This window comes from Monodelphis domestica, chromosome 3 (assembly GCF_027887165.1).
Source record: "Monodelphis domestica isolate mMonDom1 chromosome 3, mMonDom1.pri, whole genome shotgun sequence".
Classification (NCBI taxonomy): Eukaryota; Metazoa; Chordata; class Mammalia; order Didelphimorphia; family Didelphidae; genus Monodelphis; species Monodelphis domestica.
Genome location: NC_077229.1, coordinates 56,343,555 through 56,365,264, shown reverse-complemented (window position 1 = coordinate 56,365,264; position 21,710 = coordinate 56,343,555). Strand labels below are relative to the sequence as shown.

Genomic DNA, 21,710 nt, shown 5'->3' with positions numbered 1-21,710 from the left:
AGAGTTTGATGAAATCGGCTCTGGGAAAGCTTATCCCAGACCTCAAAAGCCAAACATGAATCAGTCACGAAGCCAAGAACTCCTTTTCACCATGTAAACATTCATTTTTGGTTACAGCAGTGAAACAAAAAAAATATTTACTATAATAAGCACCTACAATTAAGAATGGCTTGAGAAATTGGCTTTGGGTGGAACTGTCTGAAAATGGTTGCAGCCAATATGAGATGAGTAGGATTTTGCTGTATTAAAGAGAAAGCCAAAGAAACATCAAATTTGGGGAAACTGGGAGTTCTGATATGGCAGAGGTGAAATAAATATGAAAAAAAGTAAGGCAAACAGAAGGTATCTCCATTGAAATGAGAGTTCAAGTTAAGAGATAGCAGATCCTGCATTTTCTAGGATCTGTTCCTTTTGGAGTTCCTATTAGCCAATTGTGAGCATGCTTTCTAGAACAGCACTCCATCCTGGACTGTGATCCTTCCCTTCCCATCCCTTCCCTTCCCTTCTTTTCTATTTTCCTTTATTTTCTTTTTCAACAACAAATTTTAACAACAAAAATTCAACAAGAACTTACTAAATCCCCATCCTGCGCCAGATACTCAAGACATCAAGGCACAGAGAGAACACACAAGTAATTCCTGCTCTCAAAGAGCTTCAGTGATTGATAGAGATTAGGAGATGAGGAAGGAGTGTCCTCTAGACTCTAAGTCACCTTGTGTATATGAATAGCTGTAAGAGATAGAATGCTGGATTCGGGGAGCAGACAGCTTTCCAAATTGGCTAGACTGTAAAGTGCATCAAAGACAGTAATGTGAAAGCTGGCTAGAAGGATGCAAGAGATCAAGATTGTAGAAGGTCTTGAATGCTGGTTTGAGGAGTTTGCATTTTATCCTAGAAGCAATAGGGGGCCAATGATGGGTTTTGAGGAAGGGGTTGCCATGTACCTTTAAAAAATATTTTCATAGGATCATGAATGATGGAGAGTTGGAAGGGACTTTGGAGGCGATCTTATCTGACCTCATCATTTTGGATTTGAGTCATCTAAGGTCCAGAGAAGAGAAGTGATTTACCCAAGGATTACACAGAGCCAGGATTTGAACCCAGTTCCTCTGTTTCCAAGTCCAATAGTCTTTCCACTATGTGAAAGATACATTGGGAAAAGGAGACACTGGAGTAGGATCAGTTTTCACTAGAACTTCCAGGATGCTCTAGTCCCCACATTTCTTACACACTTACTACATAACAAATTGCCTTTTTCACTTGTAAGGCAATATCATCTCCCCTGCTAGACTGGAAGCTCTTGAGGATAGGGACCAGGTTTTTTAAAGTAGGTTTGTATTCTCCTACAGCATCTAGAATAGTATTTTGTACATAGTAGATAGGCATTCAATAAATGTTGGGATGAGCTTCTCAGAAAGCACCTGAGAGTTACCGCTACAGCTGGTGCCTGATAAGCTGTGACCTCCTGATGAGGTCCTGACAAGATTTGTGTAATGAATGGGGCTCCCAGGAGTATTCTGTGACTTTCAGTTCTCCCAGATTCAAGGAAGTTGTTGATTCTAAAACTGCCACATTGTTCCTGATGAGGAAACGTGCATGAAGTGCCCCAGAATGGATTACTGATCACTCTTTGCCCATGCCCATTTTGCTCCATGTCATCCATGCTCCCACAAAGAAACCTGTACCCGTTAGCAGGCTGACCCAACATGAGTCAAGCCCTCATCATCTGCTCATTTGAAACCACAGTTCACTGACATGCTCATTAAGAATATTATTCATTCCCCCCTTTCCATGAACCATCAGGATGAAAAATCTCTTATGGAGAAAAACTCCCTTTTTTATTCCCAATCCTTTGCAATGGCTGTAATCCTTGACTGGAAATGCCTGCAATATCACCCTCACTTGCAAGAGTCACTGGACTCCTTCAAGATCAAACACAAACACTAACTTCTATTGGAGGCCTTCAGATCCACTAGTTCCTTGGGGATACCCCATCCCCCAAAGGCTTTGTAGCTATTTACTACCTACATAGATAGATAGACAAATGGACAGATGGACAGATAGACAGACAGAGGAAGAAAGATAGTCAGACATTTAGACAGACAGACAGATAGATAAATAGACAGATAAATAGACAGAAAGATAGATAGACAGACAGACAGATAGATAGATAGATAGATAGATAGATAGATAGATAGATAGATAGATAGATAGATAGATAGATAGATGGATCGATGGATCGATAGATAGACAGACAGACAGACAGACAGACAGACAGACAGACAGACAGATAGATAGATAGATAGATAGATAGATAGATAGATAGATAGATAGATAGATGAAGAAATAGAGAGACAGGTGGATAGTTGATGAAAATATAATAGATATAAGCTTATCTATCTCTATCAATCTATCTACTTATCTAAATATTTATCTATCCATCTTCCTACATCTATATATCTATCTAATATCTATGTCTATCAATTGCCTATCTTTCTATCTATCCATACATCTATCATCTATCTACCTAGATATAACTATCTACCATTTATCAATGATATATTCATCCATCAAATATCTTTCTGTAGGCTTATCCCCCCATCTATCTATTATCAATTGTTTCTATCTGCCTATCAATCTCTCTATCATATTCACTTATATTTTAAAAATCCTTTGAGCTTTGCACAGCCTTTTACAAACAACAATACTGAATGGTTTGCCAGTCCCAGAATCAGGAAGACCTGAGTTCAAATCCAATTTCAGAAAATTGCCAGCTGTATGACTGGGCAAATCACTTATCGCTATTGGCCTCAGTTTCCTCATCTGTAAAATGAACTGGAGAAGGAAATGGCAAATCTCTCTAGTATATTTTCCAAGAAAACCCCAAAGCAGGTCGGGAAGAGTTAGACACAACTAAACAATATTTGGCTTTTCTAAGTGGAATGTCTTGGCTTCAGTCTCCAAAAGAGCAAGTATCTGAGGCAGAATTCAAACGCAGATGAACTGACTCCATCCAGGCCTTACAGACTATTCATTGTTTAATGGGTCCCAGACAGACTGAGTCTTGAACACTGAGGAGACAGAATTTCTAGGAAGTGAGAAGCCCTTACAGATTTGGAGGATTCTATGCTGACCAGTACCAAACCTTCCATATTTAGAACTGGAAGGGAACTTAGCGGACACAATCCAACTCTTCCATTTTACATAGAGAGAAGGTAAGTGACGTGCTAAAATCCATACAGGTAAAAATGTAACAGAGGCAGGATTTGAGCTCAGGTCCTCTGACCCCAATGGAAATAACGTTTCTTCTAAATTATGGCGCCCCCTAGTGGGTCTCCTTGGAGGGCAGCTCCTTCAGTTACTCCATTGACATCCAACTGGCTGCTGTTCAAATAAATACCAAGTGTCCACAGGCTGGCCAGCTCCCCTTCCCTGCACCCAGCGGCCTTCTGTGGCTTTCTGAAAGTCATGGGTCCCTGGCAGCGTGTCATTTTAGTTTCTAGTGTTTTGAATTCATCGCAGAATAATTATCTTATAGATTTTTGGTGCAGGCATATTTACTGTTTTCCCTCTCGCTTCGGCAATGATGTAGTGTAACAAAAGTAACTTTAATTATGCTGGTGCCACGGAGAGCTGAAAATTGCTGGCATTTTAGAAATCAGCCTCAGCGTTCCAGAATGAACGTGGATGCACGCGTGGAAGATTTACAGGGAGGGCAGTGACCCCCGAGGAGCAGCACGGGGAGGTGGGCTGAGCTTGCCTTGGAGGTCCTAAAGGCTGAGGCCCCCAGACCCTCTCGTCTGGACTTGACATGGAGCGGAGGAAACGGAGGACTGTGGCCAGGAAATGACTTGCTCAAAGCCTAACAAATAGGAATCCCCACCGCTGGGATCTGAACCCAGGTTAAGGGTCCCATCACCATAGAATATGAACGCTCGGAGCATATCATTGTTGTTGGGTGGGTTTTTAGTCATGTCCGACTCCATGACTTCATTTGGGCTTTTCTTGACAGGTACTGAGCGGTCTGCCATTTCCTTCTCCCGCTCATTGCTACAGGCCAGGAAACGGAGACGTAAGAGGGTGAAGTGTCGTGTCTGAGGTTGGATTCGAACCCTGGTCTCTACTCCACGCAGCGGCTCTATCCACCTCGCTGTTTCTGTGTCATATAAGCTCTCATAAAGCCCAGGCTTTCCCATCAACCAACTCTGTCACCTGTCTGGCCATCCCATTCTCACTACTGCCCTTTAAGAGCAGGAAGAGTACATTGTCCTCCCGTTACTGAGACGGAATCGGGGGTCTGGAGAAGTGAGTAGGACTGAGTCGAGCTTCCCTGAATATTCCGGGGCTCCCCCGTGACCATCCTGCAGGGGAGACTTACTTAAAGCCATTTGCCTCTCCGTGGACCTTGTAGTTCTCGGCGCTGATCCTGGAGATCACTCTGGTCACAGCGATGAGGATGCCGATGTTGACCTGCCCGATGAGAACCAACAAGGGAAAGTCAGCATGCAAATCTGGGGAATGGGCTCGTTGCGCTTCTGTTTGGGGCAGGAGAGGTAAGGAGTTGTGAAGTTGGGAGAATGACACAAGGATAAAGAGAAGAATGTTCCATTGTAGTGATATCTTTCCTTTTCCCATCACCTCCTTCTTTGTTTTATTTTATTTCATTTATTTTATTTTTTTAATCCTTCACCTTCCATCTTGGAGTCAATACTGTGTATTGGCTCCAAGGCAGAAGAGTGGTAAGGGCTAGGCAATGGGGGTTAAGTGACTTGCCCAGGGTCACCCAGCTGGGAAGTGTCTGAGGCCAGATTTTAACCCAGAACCTCCATATTTGGACCTGGCTCTCCATCCACTGAGCTACTCAGCTGCCCCCACCTGGGTTGGATTTAAGAAACTGACACATCTGATTTTTTTTTTAACCCTCACCTTCCCTCTTGGAATCAATACTCTGTATTGGCTCCAAAGCAGAAGAGTGGTAAGGGCTAGGCAATGGGGGTCAAGTGACTTGCCCAGGGTCACACTATTAGGAAGTGGCTGAGGTCAAATTTGAACCTAGGACCTCCCATCTCTAGGCCTGACTCTCAATTCACTGAGCTACCCAGCCGCCCCCTCTTCTTTGTTTTTTTAAATCCTTAACTTCCATTTTAGAATCAACACTAAATACTGGTTTCCAAGGCAGAAGAACAGTAAGGGCTAAGCCTTTGGGGTTAAGGACTAGTCTGGGATAACACACCCAGGAAATATGTGAGATCACATTTGAACCCAGAACTTCCTCTCTCCAGTACTAGCTCTTTATCCACAGAGCAGTCTGGCTGCCCCTGACCTCTGATTCTTCATAGAATCTTCCTCCTTCTTAGAAGAAAGAAAAAGAAGAAAAGAAAATAGGCATCTGTGTAACACGAATAACATTAAGAAGAGACAGCAGGAGATACGGAGCAGTGGGAAAATTGTGTAACTATTGTGGTTAGTTTCATAGACACACACACAGACTCACACATTTGTTCTTCATCCCTTGTTTTCGATGAGGATCTGCGACATCAAGGAATGACTTCATGCACAAACACACATGCACAAACCTTTACAATGGAGGCTGAGTTTCATACACTTTCTGTTTTTTATAGAAGGGAACACTGTTTTGCCTGTTATTGAATTTATATGATTTAAAAAAATTTAAACAAGAGATGCCAAGACTTAACTCCACATGAAATCAAATATAACTGGCAGCCCCTGCCCACCAGCAGCCATATCCTGATAACGTATGTGGGAGAAAGAGGTTTTGATAACTCCAGGATGGAGAAGAAGATTCTTCCAAAGTAAGAGGTTTCTGAGCAAATGCTTATCCTTGAGCTGTGATCACTAGCTCCCCCCTACTCTAACCACCAAAAAAAAAAGACTTCAACAAATACAGAGTAGCCCAAGAGCCTCGTTTTTGCTGGCTCCTCCAAAATTTCAAGGGGGATGTGACTTACTGGTTGGACTGTAAGTTCTGGTCCTCCCACCACCATCACCATCACCAGTCATTTCAGAAAGGGCTATCTTGCTATTTGTGAATGGAAGAATTAAGAACTTCCCATCTGAGATTAGTTCTCTCCTTTCTCTTCTTTCAAATCTAAGTTAAAATTCCATCTTCTGCAAGAAGTCTTTCCCACTCTCCCTTAATATTAATCCTTTGTCCCAGAGATTATCTCCAATTGGCCCAGTAGACATACAAAAAGAAAGAGAGATATAGAGATGGAGATGCATATAAATGATATAGACATAGATGATATAGATATAAATACTTTTACTTAGCTGTTTACATATTGTCTCCCCTTTTGACTTCAGACTCCTTGAGGAAAGGAATTGGGTTGGGTTTTTTTTTCCCTTTTTATCTTCAGACCTTTGAAAGATGTCTACTGCATAGTAGGTGCTTGATAAATGTTAATTGACTTGATGTGCTTGAATGTTAGAGTTTAAGATCAAAGGGGGTTGGGGCAGCATGGTGGCTTGGGGTCTAGAGATGAGAGGTGTCCTGGGTTCAAATCTGACCTTAGGTACTTCCTAGCTATGTACCCTTGGGCAAGTCACTTAACCCACATTGCCTAATCCTTACTAGTCTTCTGCCTTGGAACCAATACACAGTATTGGTTCCAAGGCAGAAGGTATTTTAAAATAAATAAAGAAAGAAATTTTAAAGTGTTATATTTTCTACTTTATATTGCAATATAAAAAGATATAGCCCCATATTTACATCCCTTGGAATGGAATCCTCCCTTCTCACCAACATAAACAATTAAGCAGGAATGACTATTGTGATTATATTTGACACTGTGCTCAATATTTTAGAAAGAAAGAAACAAACAAACAAACAACAAAGAAAGAAAGAAAGAAAGAAAGAAAGAAAGAAAGAAAGAAAGAAAGAAAGAAAGAAAGAAAGAAAGAAAGAAAGAAAGAAAGAAAGAAAGAAAGAAAGAAAGAAAGAAAGAAAGAAAGAAAGAAAGAAAGAAAGAAAGAAAGAAAGAAAGAACAGGAGGAAGGAAGGGAGGGAGGAAGGAAGGAAGGAAGGAAGGAAGGAAGGAAGGAAGGAAGGAAGGAAGGAAGGAAGGAAGGGAGGGTGGGAGGGAGGGAGGAAGGAAGGGAGGGAGGGAGGGAGGGAGGGAGGGAGGGAGGGAGGGAAAGAAAAAATGAAAGAAAAAAGAGAAAAATATATTTTAAAATTAGAAGGGGAAAGCAAGGCATTTATAAAGGAAGGGTCTTTGCTTTGACTCAGGTTCCCAGACTCTAGTTGTTATTCTCATGTAGTTCAGCAGGAGGTATGTCTGAGTCTTTGATCTCTCCCTGCTATGTCTGTACTTCCACACCCACTGCTCTTAAAAGGCCAGGAAAATATTTTCTCTGACTTATGGGAAAATCTTCCCAAGAGGAGGATTTGACTTTTTGATGACTTCCAGTTTCCCAGAGTGTAAGGTGTTTAACAAAAAGGTTTCTATGAGTCAGATTTGTGATATTTTGAAAATATGACCTCTGTGTATGTGTGTGTGTGTTTTTCATTTTCTCTCTCTCTCATGATAACTTAGCTATGTGGTTCAATGGATATTGTGTTAGACCTGGAATTAGGAAAATTTGAGTTCAAGAACTGCCTCAGAAACTAACTATATGTCCCTAGGCAAGACACTTGATCACTGGCTGCTTCTATTTCCTCCTTTATAAAAAGTAGATAATAGTTGTAGCATCTGCATTCCAGGGTTATTGCAAGAATAAAATGAGATAACATGCAAAGTGTTTGCAAGGCGTAAGTGCTAGTTATTATTATTTGAACTTACTGCTATCAGAGTTAGTGATTGTCAAGTCACCTTCAGTATCTACAGAAAATAAGCAGATATTTTCCACAAACTCCTCAATTTCCATGATATTCATGTTTGTCCTACAGACAGATCACAAGAGCTTTGGCTCTCCTGCCAGTTGGAGGAACTGAAAAGAGTGAAACCCTTAGATAATTTTGTGCTGGTTTTCATCCTTTTTGGCATCAGTGACCACTGACTCCAGGGAAGAAAAAAATTGTGTGTGCATATTGAACCTAGCTATAGCTCCACAATTTTCAACTCCTTTGGCAGTGGGGGTTAAAGGACTTGCCCAGGGTCACATAGGTAGAAAGTGCCTAAGGCTACATTTGAACCTAGGACCTCCTATCTCTAGGTTTGGTTCTCAATCCACTGAGTCACCTAGCTACCCCAAACCCCTTTAATTTTAACTCTAATGTTCAAGCAAGCCAAGTCAGTTAGCACTACTATATGCCTACTATATACCATGTACCCTTCTAAGGGTTGAAGATATAAAGAAAGGGGAAAGATTCCTGTCCTCAAGGAGTCTGAAGTTCAAAAGAGGAGACAACATGCCAACAACTATATAAAAATATTTATATCTATATCATCTATGTCTATATCATTTATATATAACACATATATATATCGATATCTCTATTTATGTATGTATGTCTACAGAACAAGTTGGAGATAATCTCAGGAGGAAGGGATTAATATTAAGGGAAAGTGAAAAAGACTTCTTGCAGAAAATGGAATTTTAACTCAGATTTTATAAAGAAGAGAAAGGAGACAACTAATCTCAAATGGGAAGTTCTTAATTCTTCCATTCACAAGTAGCAAGATGGCCTTTTTTCTTTTTTATTTCCTTCCTTTCTATTTTTTTCTTTCTTTCTTTTCTTTGTTTTTTTGTTTCTTTCTTTCCTCCTCCCTTCCTTTCTTTCCTCCTTCCTTCCTTTCTTTCCTCCTTCCTTCCTTTTTTTCTTTCTTTCAACATTTTTGAATGTTTGGAGGTTTTCCCCTAACATTTAAGAGAAATCTGACTGTGGGCAACTTCTACCTATTACTCCAACCTATTGACCTTCCAGTAAGTCCCCATCTGGGTCTAAGCAACAATAGCTGAAGTGGATAGAGTACTCATCTTAGTGTCTGGAAGATATGAGTTTGACATGTATCTCATACTCTTACAGTGTGATCCTGGGTAAATCACTTAATTTCACTGGGTCTCAGTTTCCCCATCTATAAAATGATATTGATCTCAGTAACCTCTTAGATCCCCTCTAAATCTAACCTTATGACTTATGTTTATGATCCTCCTGTCTACATGACAGCCTTTCATATAGTTCTCATGTCTGACCCTGACCCCTTCAGGAATCTCTTCTCCATTTTAAACACCCCCAGTTCTTTCAACTGATCTTCATGTGACAAGGTCTTAATCAGTCCTTTGCCATCTGGATCACATTCTTCTTTTTTTAAACCCTTACCTTTCCTCTTAGAATCAATACTATGTATTGGTTCCAAGGTAGGAGAGCAGTAAGAGCTAGGCAATGAGTGTTGTGACTTGCCCACACAGCTAAGAAGTTTCTGAGACCAGATTTAAACTCAGGACCTCCCACTGATAGGCTTTATTCTCTATCCACTGAGGCACCAAGCTGTCCCTGGGCACTTTCCTCTTGGCACTCACCAAATTTCAACATTTCCCCTAAAATCTGGCATTTAGAACTGACCCTAAAAATAATGGCAAGTATATACTGACAGTAGCAAGATATTCTTTATTCCTGGACACTATAAACAAATCATGTATGCTTTCTCAGCCTCAGTTTTCTCAACTGCAAAATGGAAATAATAATCAGAATGAACCTCAAAGGGTCATTGTGAAATTCAATACCTTCCTGCAATTTTCCCTATTTCTGGTGAGAGCACAGCAATTCTCCCAGTCATCCTTGAGTCTTCTTCCATTTCTTTCATCCTTCATAACTCAATTAATCAGGGGGAACTAAGTGGGACAGTAGATAGAGCACCAGACCTGGGTTCAAATCTAGCTTCAATCATTTCCTAGTTATGTGGCCTTGGGCAAGCCACTTAACCCCATTTGCCTAGCCCCTGCCCTTCTAACTTAGAGTTATTACTAAGACAGAAAGTAAAGATTTTAATTTTAAAAATATTTATTTTTTAATTTAAAAATATTTATTTATTTATCAGTCAACAAGTTATATCTAATCTACATATAATACAATTCTCATCTGTAGAACCCCTTCTCCTTTCACATAACCACAGCCCTAATTCAGACCCACATCATATTTTATCTGGACTATTTGAATAGCTTCCTACCTGGTCTCCCTGACTCCATTTTGTCCTTTTTTCAATTTCCTTTTTCACACAACTACTAAAATGATCTTTCTAAGACACAGTACCAATCATGTCACTACCTTGCTCAATAACCATCAGTGGCTCACCATCACAACTGGGATTAAAGGAAAGTGCCTCAGCCTGGAATTTAAGTACCTCCCCAATCAAGCTCTAACTTCCATTTCCTCCTCATTTCTTTTGCTTCCCTTCATGAATTCTGTGTTCCAGACACATTCTTATTGACTACTTCCATGCATTTTCATACAAGTACATCCCATATGGTCGGTATACTCTCTGCCTTGTTTCTCCTGCAGTCTTCTCTTTCTTCAGGGTCTTTCCCTGATCCATGCCCCTTATTAATAGACTATTCCTATTTAAAGCACATTGTATCAAATATATATTCATACAGTGTCTATTCCCCATGGAGAATGTATATGTGTATGTGTGGTGGTCTTTGAATCCTCAGCTTGTAGACAGCAACAGTGCTGAAGAGGTGCTCCTTCAGCTTACACTCCTCATTATCCTATTCTTTAATAGAGGAAAAGAACCCAGAAAGATTGTGTCCCATCAGAATTACACAGAAAAGAAGAGAAGACAGGATTTGAACTCACATCTTCTGACTCCAAATGCAGACGTCTTTCTACTATATCACAGATGCTTTCTTAAGATAAAAAAGTGTGTCCCCATATAGGGAAGCATCTGTGATCCTGTAAAGTACTGTTTTCAACACCCCAGAGAGGAAATGAAGTCTCACACTCCCTGAGAACTGATATTCACTACGAATGGCACATTTCACGTTTATAATTTGCCTCTTTCTCTGCTGACCTCGATATGGACAAGAGTCATCTTTGCTTTGTGTTCATCTGTTTTAATGTCATGATAAGGAAGGAATATAAAATGCATCAATTTATGAATATATAACACATAACATGTATATATTATATGTAAAATATATAATATCAAGATATAATTTCATAAAAATAAAAGCAAGGAGGTAAAGGATATGAAAATAGGCATGTTTAAGGAAGAGCAAATTTTCAAGCCCTGAATCATTCTGTCTCATGCTTTCTATAATACATATGTGCCTTTTAGACATTGGGAGGCTTATTTGGGGAGTGGGGGAATATCCACCTTTCATTCCAATTCAATTCAGTTTAGCTTTTTAAGTATATATTAAGCACCCAAAAACTAAGCAAAGTCATGACTAGGGTATGGAAATAGAGACATTGCCCAAGGGCAAAGAAATTTCAATGGGTATTAAGTAGAGGGGCAGGTATGTAATGCAGTGAATGGAGTTCCAGGACTGAAGTCAGGTATCAGGCCTTAGACACTTACTATCTGGGTGACCTTGGGCAAGCCTCTTCACCGTGTTTGCCTCAATTTCCTCATCTATAAAATAAGCTGGAGAAGGAAATGGCAAACTAGCTGTGAGACTATGGGCAAGTCCCTTCACCATGTTTGCCACAGTTTCCTCATCTGCAAAATGAGCTGGAGAAGGAACCACCTCAGGGTCTTTGCCAAGAAAACCCCAAATGGAGTCACAAAGAGTCAGACTGAAAAACAAGATTAATAACCCTATGTGAGCTTAAATATAACTGAGTTTTAGCACCAAGTTAGCAAAAATAATTAGTTGAAATCATCAGATGTATGACTTCCTTCTTCTCTATCCTCCTCGTGACCAAAACTTCTATACATCGTAATTTCTCCAGCAGCGACTTTATGGTTTCCCATTCCTTCAACTGAATAGAAGGTCTATCCTTCCTTCTCTGCCCTGTTTACTAACAATAGCAACTGGTTATGGTGCTGGGGGTGGGGGAAAATTCCACTAAGTCCATCTCTTCCTTCATAGAGTTCCCAGCTTTATGGGCTTCAGGGTGCATGTAGGCTTGAAAAAGAAGCATCTCAGCATTTAAATCCAAGTCCCCCAAGGCTCATCCTTCTCCAGGATATTGGTGTCTTTACTAACCTTCCATTGACTCAGAGAGCAGAAATTCAGAGAAAACTGTTTTAGCTGATCTCTGTTCTGCAGAAGGCATCTGAAGGCCTTTGATGTTGGCCCCAGTAGAAACATCTATAAAATGAAAAGAACTCAGAAAGGATCGACATTCATGGGAGGAACAAAGGGCTTCTCATCACCCTCTCTGGAGCCACTGGTGGCAAAGGGAAGGAAGAAGCTGCCCCCATTCGAAGCAGGACAATCAAAAGGAAGGCTGCTTGTCAGACTACTTGGATTAAATGGAAGAGAAAATAATAGGAAAAAGAGAAATTGTCTATCTTTTTTTTTCCCCTTCTGGGAGAAAGCTATACACTTAGAGCAAATTCCACAGTGCAAGGTGGTATTTTGTTCTTGATTCTAAGAACCAGGATGGGACAGAGTTCAAGGCAGCAGGCTAGGGTATGCTGGTAAATGTTTAATAACCAGGTCTCCCCCTAAAAAAAGGACACACTTTTTAAGTTTACTCTTCATTATAAACATTTTCTCCATCACTCTCTTAAATATAGATGATCAATAAGACAATAAAGTCCTGATTTGCAGCATTTGTCCATTTCTGATTTCTCAGCTCTAAATGCTCATGCTGAAAATTTAACAATCAGAATTCAAGAGCCAATCTGGGCTAGCTCCAGGACACTCTTGGCAGCAAGTCAATGAAAAGGAATATGGGATAACTAGGAGGTTCACTGGAGAAATCACCAGGTCTGGGTCAGGAAGACATGAGTTCAAATCTGACCTCAGGCACTTACTATGTGATCCTGGGTAAGTCATTTAACCTCTGTGTGCCTCAGTTTCCAAAATAGGGATAATAATGGCTTCTACCAAATAGAGTTGTTGGGAGAATCAGATGAGATAATAATCAGAACATGCTGAGTACAGTGTCTGACACATACTAGGTACTACATAAATATTAATTATTAATTATTATTAGGGAATTTGCAGCATCTCTTCCACATGGCTTTCAAGGTATTTTTCCTAATGCACCAGTCTAGCCATGCCATTCTCCTGGTCAGTAAGTCTTGGTGGCTCCCTATTATATCCAGGAGAAAATATAATCCTTGGCTTGGCATTTAAAGCTTTTATAGATTGACAAATTCTTATCTTTCCAGTGCACATTAATCTCCTCCAAAAAAAAAAAAACAAAATAAGATCATTATAAAACACTTAGCCTTATACCTGGCATACAGTAGGTACTTAATAAATGCTTATGCCCTTCTTCCTCCCTCTCTGTACCTGAGACGTCATTAATGACCTTATTGCTTTTAATCACATCCAACATTTTGCTTACCATCTTCTCTCTCTGGTATCATCATGATGATTGTTCATCATGCCTACTATGTTCTCTCTCCTTTCCTCAGGCTCTTGAAATACCTAGTTTTCTTCCAGAATTATTTCAAGAGCCTTCTACATGAGTCATTTTCTGGTCCCCTAAAGACATCTTCTCTAGAGTTACCTTGCATCTACTTTATGTATGTCTTGTTTATAGTTTTACATGTTTTGTATATTTTGTATATTGTATTTTTGTACATATTGTATATTTCAGTATATGCATAGAGTGTCAACTCCTTTGTTTTTGCCTTTCTATCTCCAATGTCTAACAATACCTGGCATATAAAAGCCACCGAATACTTGATTTATTAGTTAATATCCTGTTTACTTAAGACTTTTAATTCCCCAGTTCATTTAACCAAAAACTAAGGGGAAAAAAATCTCTGCCTAGAGTGAGTATGGCACATCCTCTTTCCCCTCCACCCACTCCAATATTCATCCTAATGAGGAAGAAGTCTACCCAGAGAAAAAATGGGTTTTCATTCTGTTAAAGGGGCCTATGAGGACATATATATATATATATATATATATATATACTTAATAGATGTACTATTGGCACTCACCAAATTACCCACTCTAGAACCACACTCCAATGGTTCCACCCTAGTTATGCCTCTGAAATTAATACATCCAAACTCCACAATTTTATATTAATGTTAGGAGTTGTAATCCCTGCTTCCTAAAATTCTATTTGTCCCTGAGCAGCATACTTTATTTCTCTGCTACTCTGCCTTTGCTATTAAAAAAGAAGAAAGAAAGAGCATGATTAGAACAGACTTGGGAAAGAGTTTTTACTAAGGCATTAACTCATAATAAATTACTATAAACTGTTTTGCAAACATTAAGAAAAAAGCTTACAAGTGATTAATAGAGAACCATGCACCCTTAATTGCCTTTCAGCCCCTGTATTTAAAAACTGGAATGAAGTATTTCAATAGGGTTGAACTGTTTACATTACATGGTGTTAGGATTCATTCTTGAATCTATTTCTCAAAATACTCTGCAGGTTCCTTAAACTCAGCCTTTTCTCATTTCATTTTGCATGCGAAGCCCCCTTCCCCCTAAAGCCTTGTTCAACTGCAGAAATTTGCTATGGCATTAGGGAACAAGGCGTAGCTAAATGTAGCCACCCATTCCACATCTCTGTAATTCTACTGAGAGACAATGGCAGCCTTGAAACCAATTGGGGATTTCAGTGGAGGAAATAATTTAAAGAAGGAAAAGTAGAGAAGTCTATCCCTGACCCTCTTTGCTTCATGTTTATTTCCTTGACTAGATCCTGAATCATTTGAGATGTTTCTCAAGATTTCAAATAGTAGAGCCTCCCCATATTAAACTCCTAATTTGCAATGATTCCAGAAAGGTAGCGAGTGCAACCTTGAGAATGTAATCAGAGTTTCATTGATTTGGGATGCTCTCACTGAAACTGTTGATGAAGTCCTTCCACCTGATGTCAGAAAACATCACTGGTGAAACAAGTTAGGGATTGCAATCACATTTCAGGGGCTAATGGAACCACACATGCCTTCTTCTCATCTAAGCCAGAACATTAATAAAGTGAAATATTTGTGAACAATCCATTTGTTCAGGCTGGTTAGGAGCCTTATCATTTTTTTCTAAGATAGCTTATCTCATCAAAAATTATTTTTTAACTTTCTCACAAGCAATGTTTCCTAACTGTCCTCAGCCTCCAGGGTCCCTCCATCCATGATTTTTTTCTGCTTGTCTATTTTTACCCAGAGAGGACTGACCTTGGTAAGGAAATAGAGCTGCATCTGTAGCTTGGAAGAATGAAGCAAGAAGCAAGAAGCATCTGCTCTACCAGAGATGTCAAATTCACTGAGAGCAACACTAACTAGATTAAAACATCATGGGAAATGTTTAACAAAAGAAATAAAAATAAAATACATCTGTTGCTATTCAGATGTTTGAATTGTGTCCAATTTTGTGACCCCATTTGAGATTTTCTTGGCAGAGATACTAGAGTGGTTTACCATTTTCTTCTCCACCTCATTTTACAAATGAGGAAACGGAGGCAAAAGAAGTTAAATGACTTATCCAGGATCAGCAAATAAGTGTCTGAAGCCAGATTTGAATTCAGGAAAATGAGTTTTACTGGAATTCCAGCCCCTACACTAACCCACCTGAGCTGCTCAAGCACAAGGGATGCAGATATGAAATTAAAATATTCCCTGCCCTCAAGGAGTTTACACTCTTCTGAAGAAAACAACTTGAACCCAAAGAAGCGAATGCAAAATAAATGCAAAGAAAATCCAGACTAATTTCAGAGAGGAGGAACAATACTAACATTTGGGAAGGAACTGGGAAAAGCCATCCATACCCTTATGGATCGAGTCTATCGATTGTAGCATCCATGTCTAAGGAAGTTCCCCTCAGCGCAAATCCTGTAGCCAGGTAGCAAGACCAGAGTGTCAGTAACCCTCCCTGGCTGGATCAATCCTGCAGCAATCTGCTCCCTGCCTCCACTGTTCCTCATTACAAAGAATGTACAGATGTTGGAGCCTCTCCTTCGTTTTCCTTTGCACATGGCAAACAGAGAATGAAGCAGCAGATGGCTGATGACAGGGCAAAGTCCTGATGAATCTCTTCTCGACCTCTTTCTTTCTAGAGTGTGTGGACTACAATAAGAGAGCTTTTTATGCTATAGAGCTGGGTGCTTTGGGGCTCCTATGGAGACTTCAGTGGAGAAAATCACCCTCATTCGTGGAGGATGGGACAATTGTTTTCCTACATTTCTGCATATTTTAGGATAGACATTATAGACATGGATAGAGAGCTGGGTCTGGAGTCAGGAAGAGTCATCCTCAGGAGTTCAAATGCAGCCTCAGATTCTTACTATCTGTGTGACCCTGGCTAAATCACTTCACCCTGTTTGCCTCCATTTCTTCATCTGTAAAATGAGCTAGAGAAGGAAATAGCACACTAACTGTGTGACCCTGGACACATCACTTCACCCTGTCTGCCTCAGTTTCCTCATCTGTAAAATGAGCTGGAGAAAGACATGGCAAACCACTCTAGAGCTTTTTGCAAAGAAAACCTCAAATGGTATCATGAAGAGTGGAACATGACTGAAAAACATTAAAAAATAGAAGCCTGAAGAAAAGGAGGCTAAGCAGGATACTTAGCTAGTCTCATCTAACCTCCCTCTCAAGGGTGTGCTGGAATCAACTCAAACTGACTAGGTAGAGTATTAAGATTTTCCAAATTATATCCGGAAGGTACTTTATTCCATAATAATAATAATATTTTTAAAGCACTTAGTGTACACCAAGCACTGTGCTAAACATTTTATTATTATTGTCTCATTTAGTCTTCACAACAGCCCTGGAAAGAGGATGTTATTGTGATCCCCATTTTACAGATGAGGAAACTGAATTTAAGTGACTTGCCAGGCTCACATAGCTAGTTGTATCTAAGTCCAGATTTGAACTCAAGTCTTTCTGATTTCAGGTTCAGCTCTCTTTCCACTGAACCATCCAGCTATCTCAGCATCCTCTTCATATTACAAATGAGATAAAACTAAGTTCAAAGGAGCCTCAGTGACCTGCCCAAGGTCACAGAAGTAGTAAATGCCAATGGTAGGATTTGAACTTTGGTCTCAATCTTGTATTTGTGAAGTAAATATAGTATATGTGTATTTGTATATGTGTGCATTTGTGCAAGCTATATGGAGGGGTTAAGATACTAGACATTTACATAATGCAACTTATACCCATATACCTTAAGACTTGCTAAGTCCTTTATAAATATTACCTCATTTAAGCCTCACAATATAGGTTCTATATTATTAACCCCATTTTACAGCTGAGGAAATTGAGGCTCATAGAATTTCAGTTATTTTCCCAGCACTGGGCACACAGTTAGTTTTAGAGGTGGTTTTCTCATCTATGTCTTTCTGGAAGTCAATATTTATTTAACCCAAATGCAGATTTACACCTTTCTTGCTTAACTTTAATCTTAAATTCAGCCAGACATTCTAGTCTGGTGAGATCTTTTTGGGGGATGCTGACATTGTCACATCCAAATGGTTAGCCAGATTTGTATGACCTGTATATGCAGAAGTATCTCCCACTGCATTCCAACCTTTTGCTCCTTGTGTCTTATACCAAACTAAGGGAAAATGACTTCTCTTTGGTGGTCGCTCAATCGTATCCAACTCTTTGTGATCCCAGTTGAGGTTTTCTTGGCAAAGATACAATGGTGGTTTGTCATTCCTTCTCCAGCTTTTTTTATAGATGAAACTGAGGTCAATTGAGTTAAATGACTTTGCCAGGGTCGAACATCTAGCAAGAGTCTGAGGCCAGATTCAAACTCACAAAGACTCCAAGCCCAGTGTTTTATCCATTGGGCAACCTAGATGACTTCTCTTTTTGCCTCTAAAGACTTAAAAAAAAACAACTTGTGTCTATTATGTTCATGGTGCAAGATTATGCATTACAGAGGTAGAGAAGAATCTTTTTATTAGCTCCACAGGAAGAAGTGTAAATAGGGAAATGGATGGCAGAGGGACTTAGGATAGAGCCATACCTAGGGATGTGCTGGAGCCAGCTCAAAATGATTCAAGGGAGCCAATTGTTAAATATCCAGTATGAGCATTTACATTTTGGAAGTCAACAAACACTATAAATGAGGGCTTGTTGTATTGTTTTGTTAATTATCTAGACTGGAGAAAGTGATGAAAAATGTGAATACTACCTAATTGTGTGGCTTTTCGTGCATTCATCACTTTAAAAGGTATCTTGTATACATTTTTTTTTATCCAGAGGGTTAGATGCTAAATATCTACCAACACATCTGTCCTAGATTGCCTCCAGTCCTGCCTGTGTTTTGACTCAGGCCATGTAGCATTATATTGCCTAAAAATTTAAATGTCAACAGTTTTGTTTTGGGGAGCTCGCCAGTTCTTTTTAATAGAACATACAACATGGAGCCAAAGACCTAGTTTGAATCTGACCTCTGACTCTTGCCAACTCACTATCCTTGGCCAAATCATTTCATATCTCCAGGAATTTCGTATTTCTCACAGATGAAAATAAATGGGGTTGACTTCTAAGGTACCTTTTAGCCACCCTAAATCTAAGATTCTCTGATCCATTTTAATTTCCTTCCATTACTCCATTAGGGCCCCTCTTTTCCCTCAGGGAATCCTTCCTATTGACTGATAAGACACAACAAAACTCTAATGGTGGAACTTTAAGCACTGTGCCAAGTGGAAGAAAGACTATTCACTCTTTCAACAAAAACCACAAGTCAGCACCTAAAGGGGCTGGTCCTGCCTGTACTAGAGACCAAAATCATGGAGGAAAATTCAAATTGCCTTAAAAAATTCCTTGGCAAAGGATGGTTTTGTTCCCAACCTAGAATCTAATAGCACTCAAGTCAGCAGTAAGATAGCAGAGGCTTAGTCAGCAAAGTTGCCCTAAAAAAATTGGATTATTTCCCAATTTTACTGCTTGTCCTTTTTTTTCTTTTAATTCCCACCCCCCAAACCCCTTAGTGTGTTAGACAGCAAAGTCAAATTATTGAAGTCGACTAGTTCCTCTTATGGAAAATTTTCTAAGCTGGAGCTGGTGAGGTGAATAATTATGCTAGGTCCCCAAAGAAAGGAAGGGAGTGAAAGACACATTTCATCCAATCCTTTGTAATCCTTTAAAAGGTTGGGTTAGTAAAGTGATTGCAAATGATTCCCAGAGCATCCCAATGGGACATGAGCACTAACTGCCCTGGATGAGAACAGCTCCAGGACAAAGAGCTACCCATGGAGTGAATGTGAGCCCAGACAGGGAATGGACTCAGAGCTGTTTAGTCATGCGTTGGATGGGGACTCAAAGAACAAAATCCTTTTCTTTCCATTCCTCTGCCCTTGAAATGGCCTGCTTAAAAGAGGGATTTGCAGTCTTTGGAAACCATGGGGAATATCAGAGGACATGAACAAAATAGATGTGAGCTCCATCAGTGCCATTCAGAATTCCCTACTCTGTTTGGGAAGGCAGATGCATTAGAAGCCACTTAATTGATATTCTATCGCTCCCTGGCCAGGAGAAAAAAGGTATTTTTTTTTATTTTTATTACTTACTTAGTGGAGAAGGTGCTAGACCAGGAATAAAAAGTCCTGTATTCAAATCCCAAATCTGACTCTGAATCATATCTAGAAAGTTAGGATATTTTTACACCCTTACCTTCTACCTTCTGTCCTAGAATCAATACTGAGTATTGATCCAAGACGGAAGAGTGGTAAGGGCTAGGCAATGGGGGTCAAGTGACTTAGCCAGGGTCACACAGCTGGGAAGTGTCTGAGGTCAGATTTGAACCCAGGACCTTACATCTCTAGGTCTGGCTCTCAATCCACTGAGCTACCCAGCTGCCCCCTTAAAGTTGGGATTTTTTAATCCATCATGTCCAATTCTTCATGACCTCTTGTACCACAGCACATCAGTCCCTTTTATCCTCCACTATCTCTCAAAATCTGTTGTAATCCATATTTGTTGTTTCCACAACACTATGGAACCATTTCATCCTCTGCATCTCATGTTCCTTTTGCCTTCAATCTTTCCCAACATCAGGGTATTTTCTTTTTTTTTTTAAACCCTTACCTTCCATCTTGGAGTCAATACTGTGTATTGGCTCCAAGACAGAAGAATGGTAAGGGCTAGGCAATGGGGGTCAAGTGACTTGCCCAGGGTCACACAGCTGGGAAGTGTCTAAGGCCATATTTGAACCTAGGACCTCCCACGTCAGGGTATTTTCTAGAGTCCTCTCTTCTCGTTATGTGGCCAGAGTATTTCAGCTCTAGCTTCAGTATTTGACTTCCAGTGAATAGTCTGAATTAGTTTTTTTTCTTGCTGTCCAAGAATGGATTTAGCCTTTCTGAAGCACTTACACAAGGCAGGCATTAGCTAAGCACAAGAGATACTAATGGAGGTCCTGGAGATATAAATGAAGAAGCAAATTTATCCTTATTCTCAAAGAGTTTCCATTCTTTTTGAGTATGATGATATAGAAAGAAGTGCTAGAAAAGAGGGGAAAGTAGGAGCAGGGTATAGAGATGGCCAGAAACTTTCATGGTCACTTAGAGTCCAAACATGCCTTATCAAAATAGGATGCCCCCCCCCAGGAGGGACAGAAAGAATCTTAATTTTCCAGGGAGAAGGATGTGTAGGGGCAGGTAGGTGGTTCAGTAGATAGGGAGCCAAGCCTAGAGACAGAAGGTTCTGGGTTCAAATTTGACTTCAGACACTTTCTAGCTATATGACCCTGAGTAAGTCACTAACCCTAATTGCCTGTCTCTTGCTGTCCTTTTGCCTTGGAACTGATATTTAATATCAATCCTAAGACAGAAAGTAAGATTTTAACACAAAAAGGAAAAATAAGAAGGTGGAGATGATGGTTCTAAATGCAGATGTAATCACATGGAGATGGCCTGGAAGGAATTCCAGATGCCATCTGGTCCAACCCGTTTATTTTACAAGTGAGGAAAATGAGACCCAAGGCAATAAGGTAGTTTCTCCAAGGTGATATGGGTAGCTAAATATCAGTGATGGAATTGGAACCCAGATACCCTGACTCTAGAGCCAATAGCCTTTCCATAATTCCACACTATCTCCCGGATCAAGTCTAATATCTCTGAACCTCATTCTTCTCATGGGTAAACTGAAAGGAATAGTGAATGCAGACCCTACTTCACTGGTTTTTGTGATTTTGTTTTATTTTGTTTTGTTTTTGAAGAGCTGAAATGCAGTAATGAGCAGCAAAATATTTTGCCAACACTAAAAGTATCATATCAATGTCATATTATAGGGGCTGAGATGATACAAGCTCCTTCTGACAAGATCTGACCCCAAGGATTTGTTATCCAAGAACCAGAGGCAATGGTCAAGGAGAAAAGCATTTCTTTTCCCATGTGAGCCCTTCTTTCCACTTGTAAATACACAGCAGAGGGTGATGGAAAACCACTCTCTACTTGGCCATGGACATATCTGGTGGCCACAAACTATCTCTACGACTCCTCTGCTGACACTTGCCACATCTATTCTGCTTTTAGTGTTCCCTGATCACCTCATGATTTTGAGGAAGGAGTTAGAGACCAACAGTAGCTTTCCCAGACCTGGGTCCATCCTTGGTCTTCTGGCCACACTGACCTTGATAGCTCATTCAAAGCCACAGCTCCAATACTATTCTAGGTTCATAGAATCCCAAAATTTCAGCTTGTTTCCAGGTCT

General features: G+C 40.0%; 1 protein-coding gene across 1 annotated transcript in view; it reads right to left on the bottom strand.

The window, feature by feature from the left end:
- ADGRD1 (adhesion G protein-coupled receptor D1) overlaps nucleotides 1-21,710 on the bottom strand; it is a 505,347-nt gene that overhangs the window by 44,628 nt on the left and 439,009 nt on the right. The window contains exon 21 of the mRNA XM_056820949.1: nucleotides 4,379-4,470. Within this exon, the coding sequence (XP_056676927.1) occupies nucleotides 4,379-4,470 (92 nt within the window). The remainder of the gene's footprint in view (nucleotides 1-4,378; nucleotides 4,471-21,710) is intronic.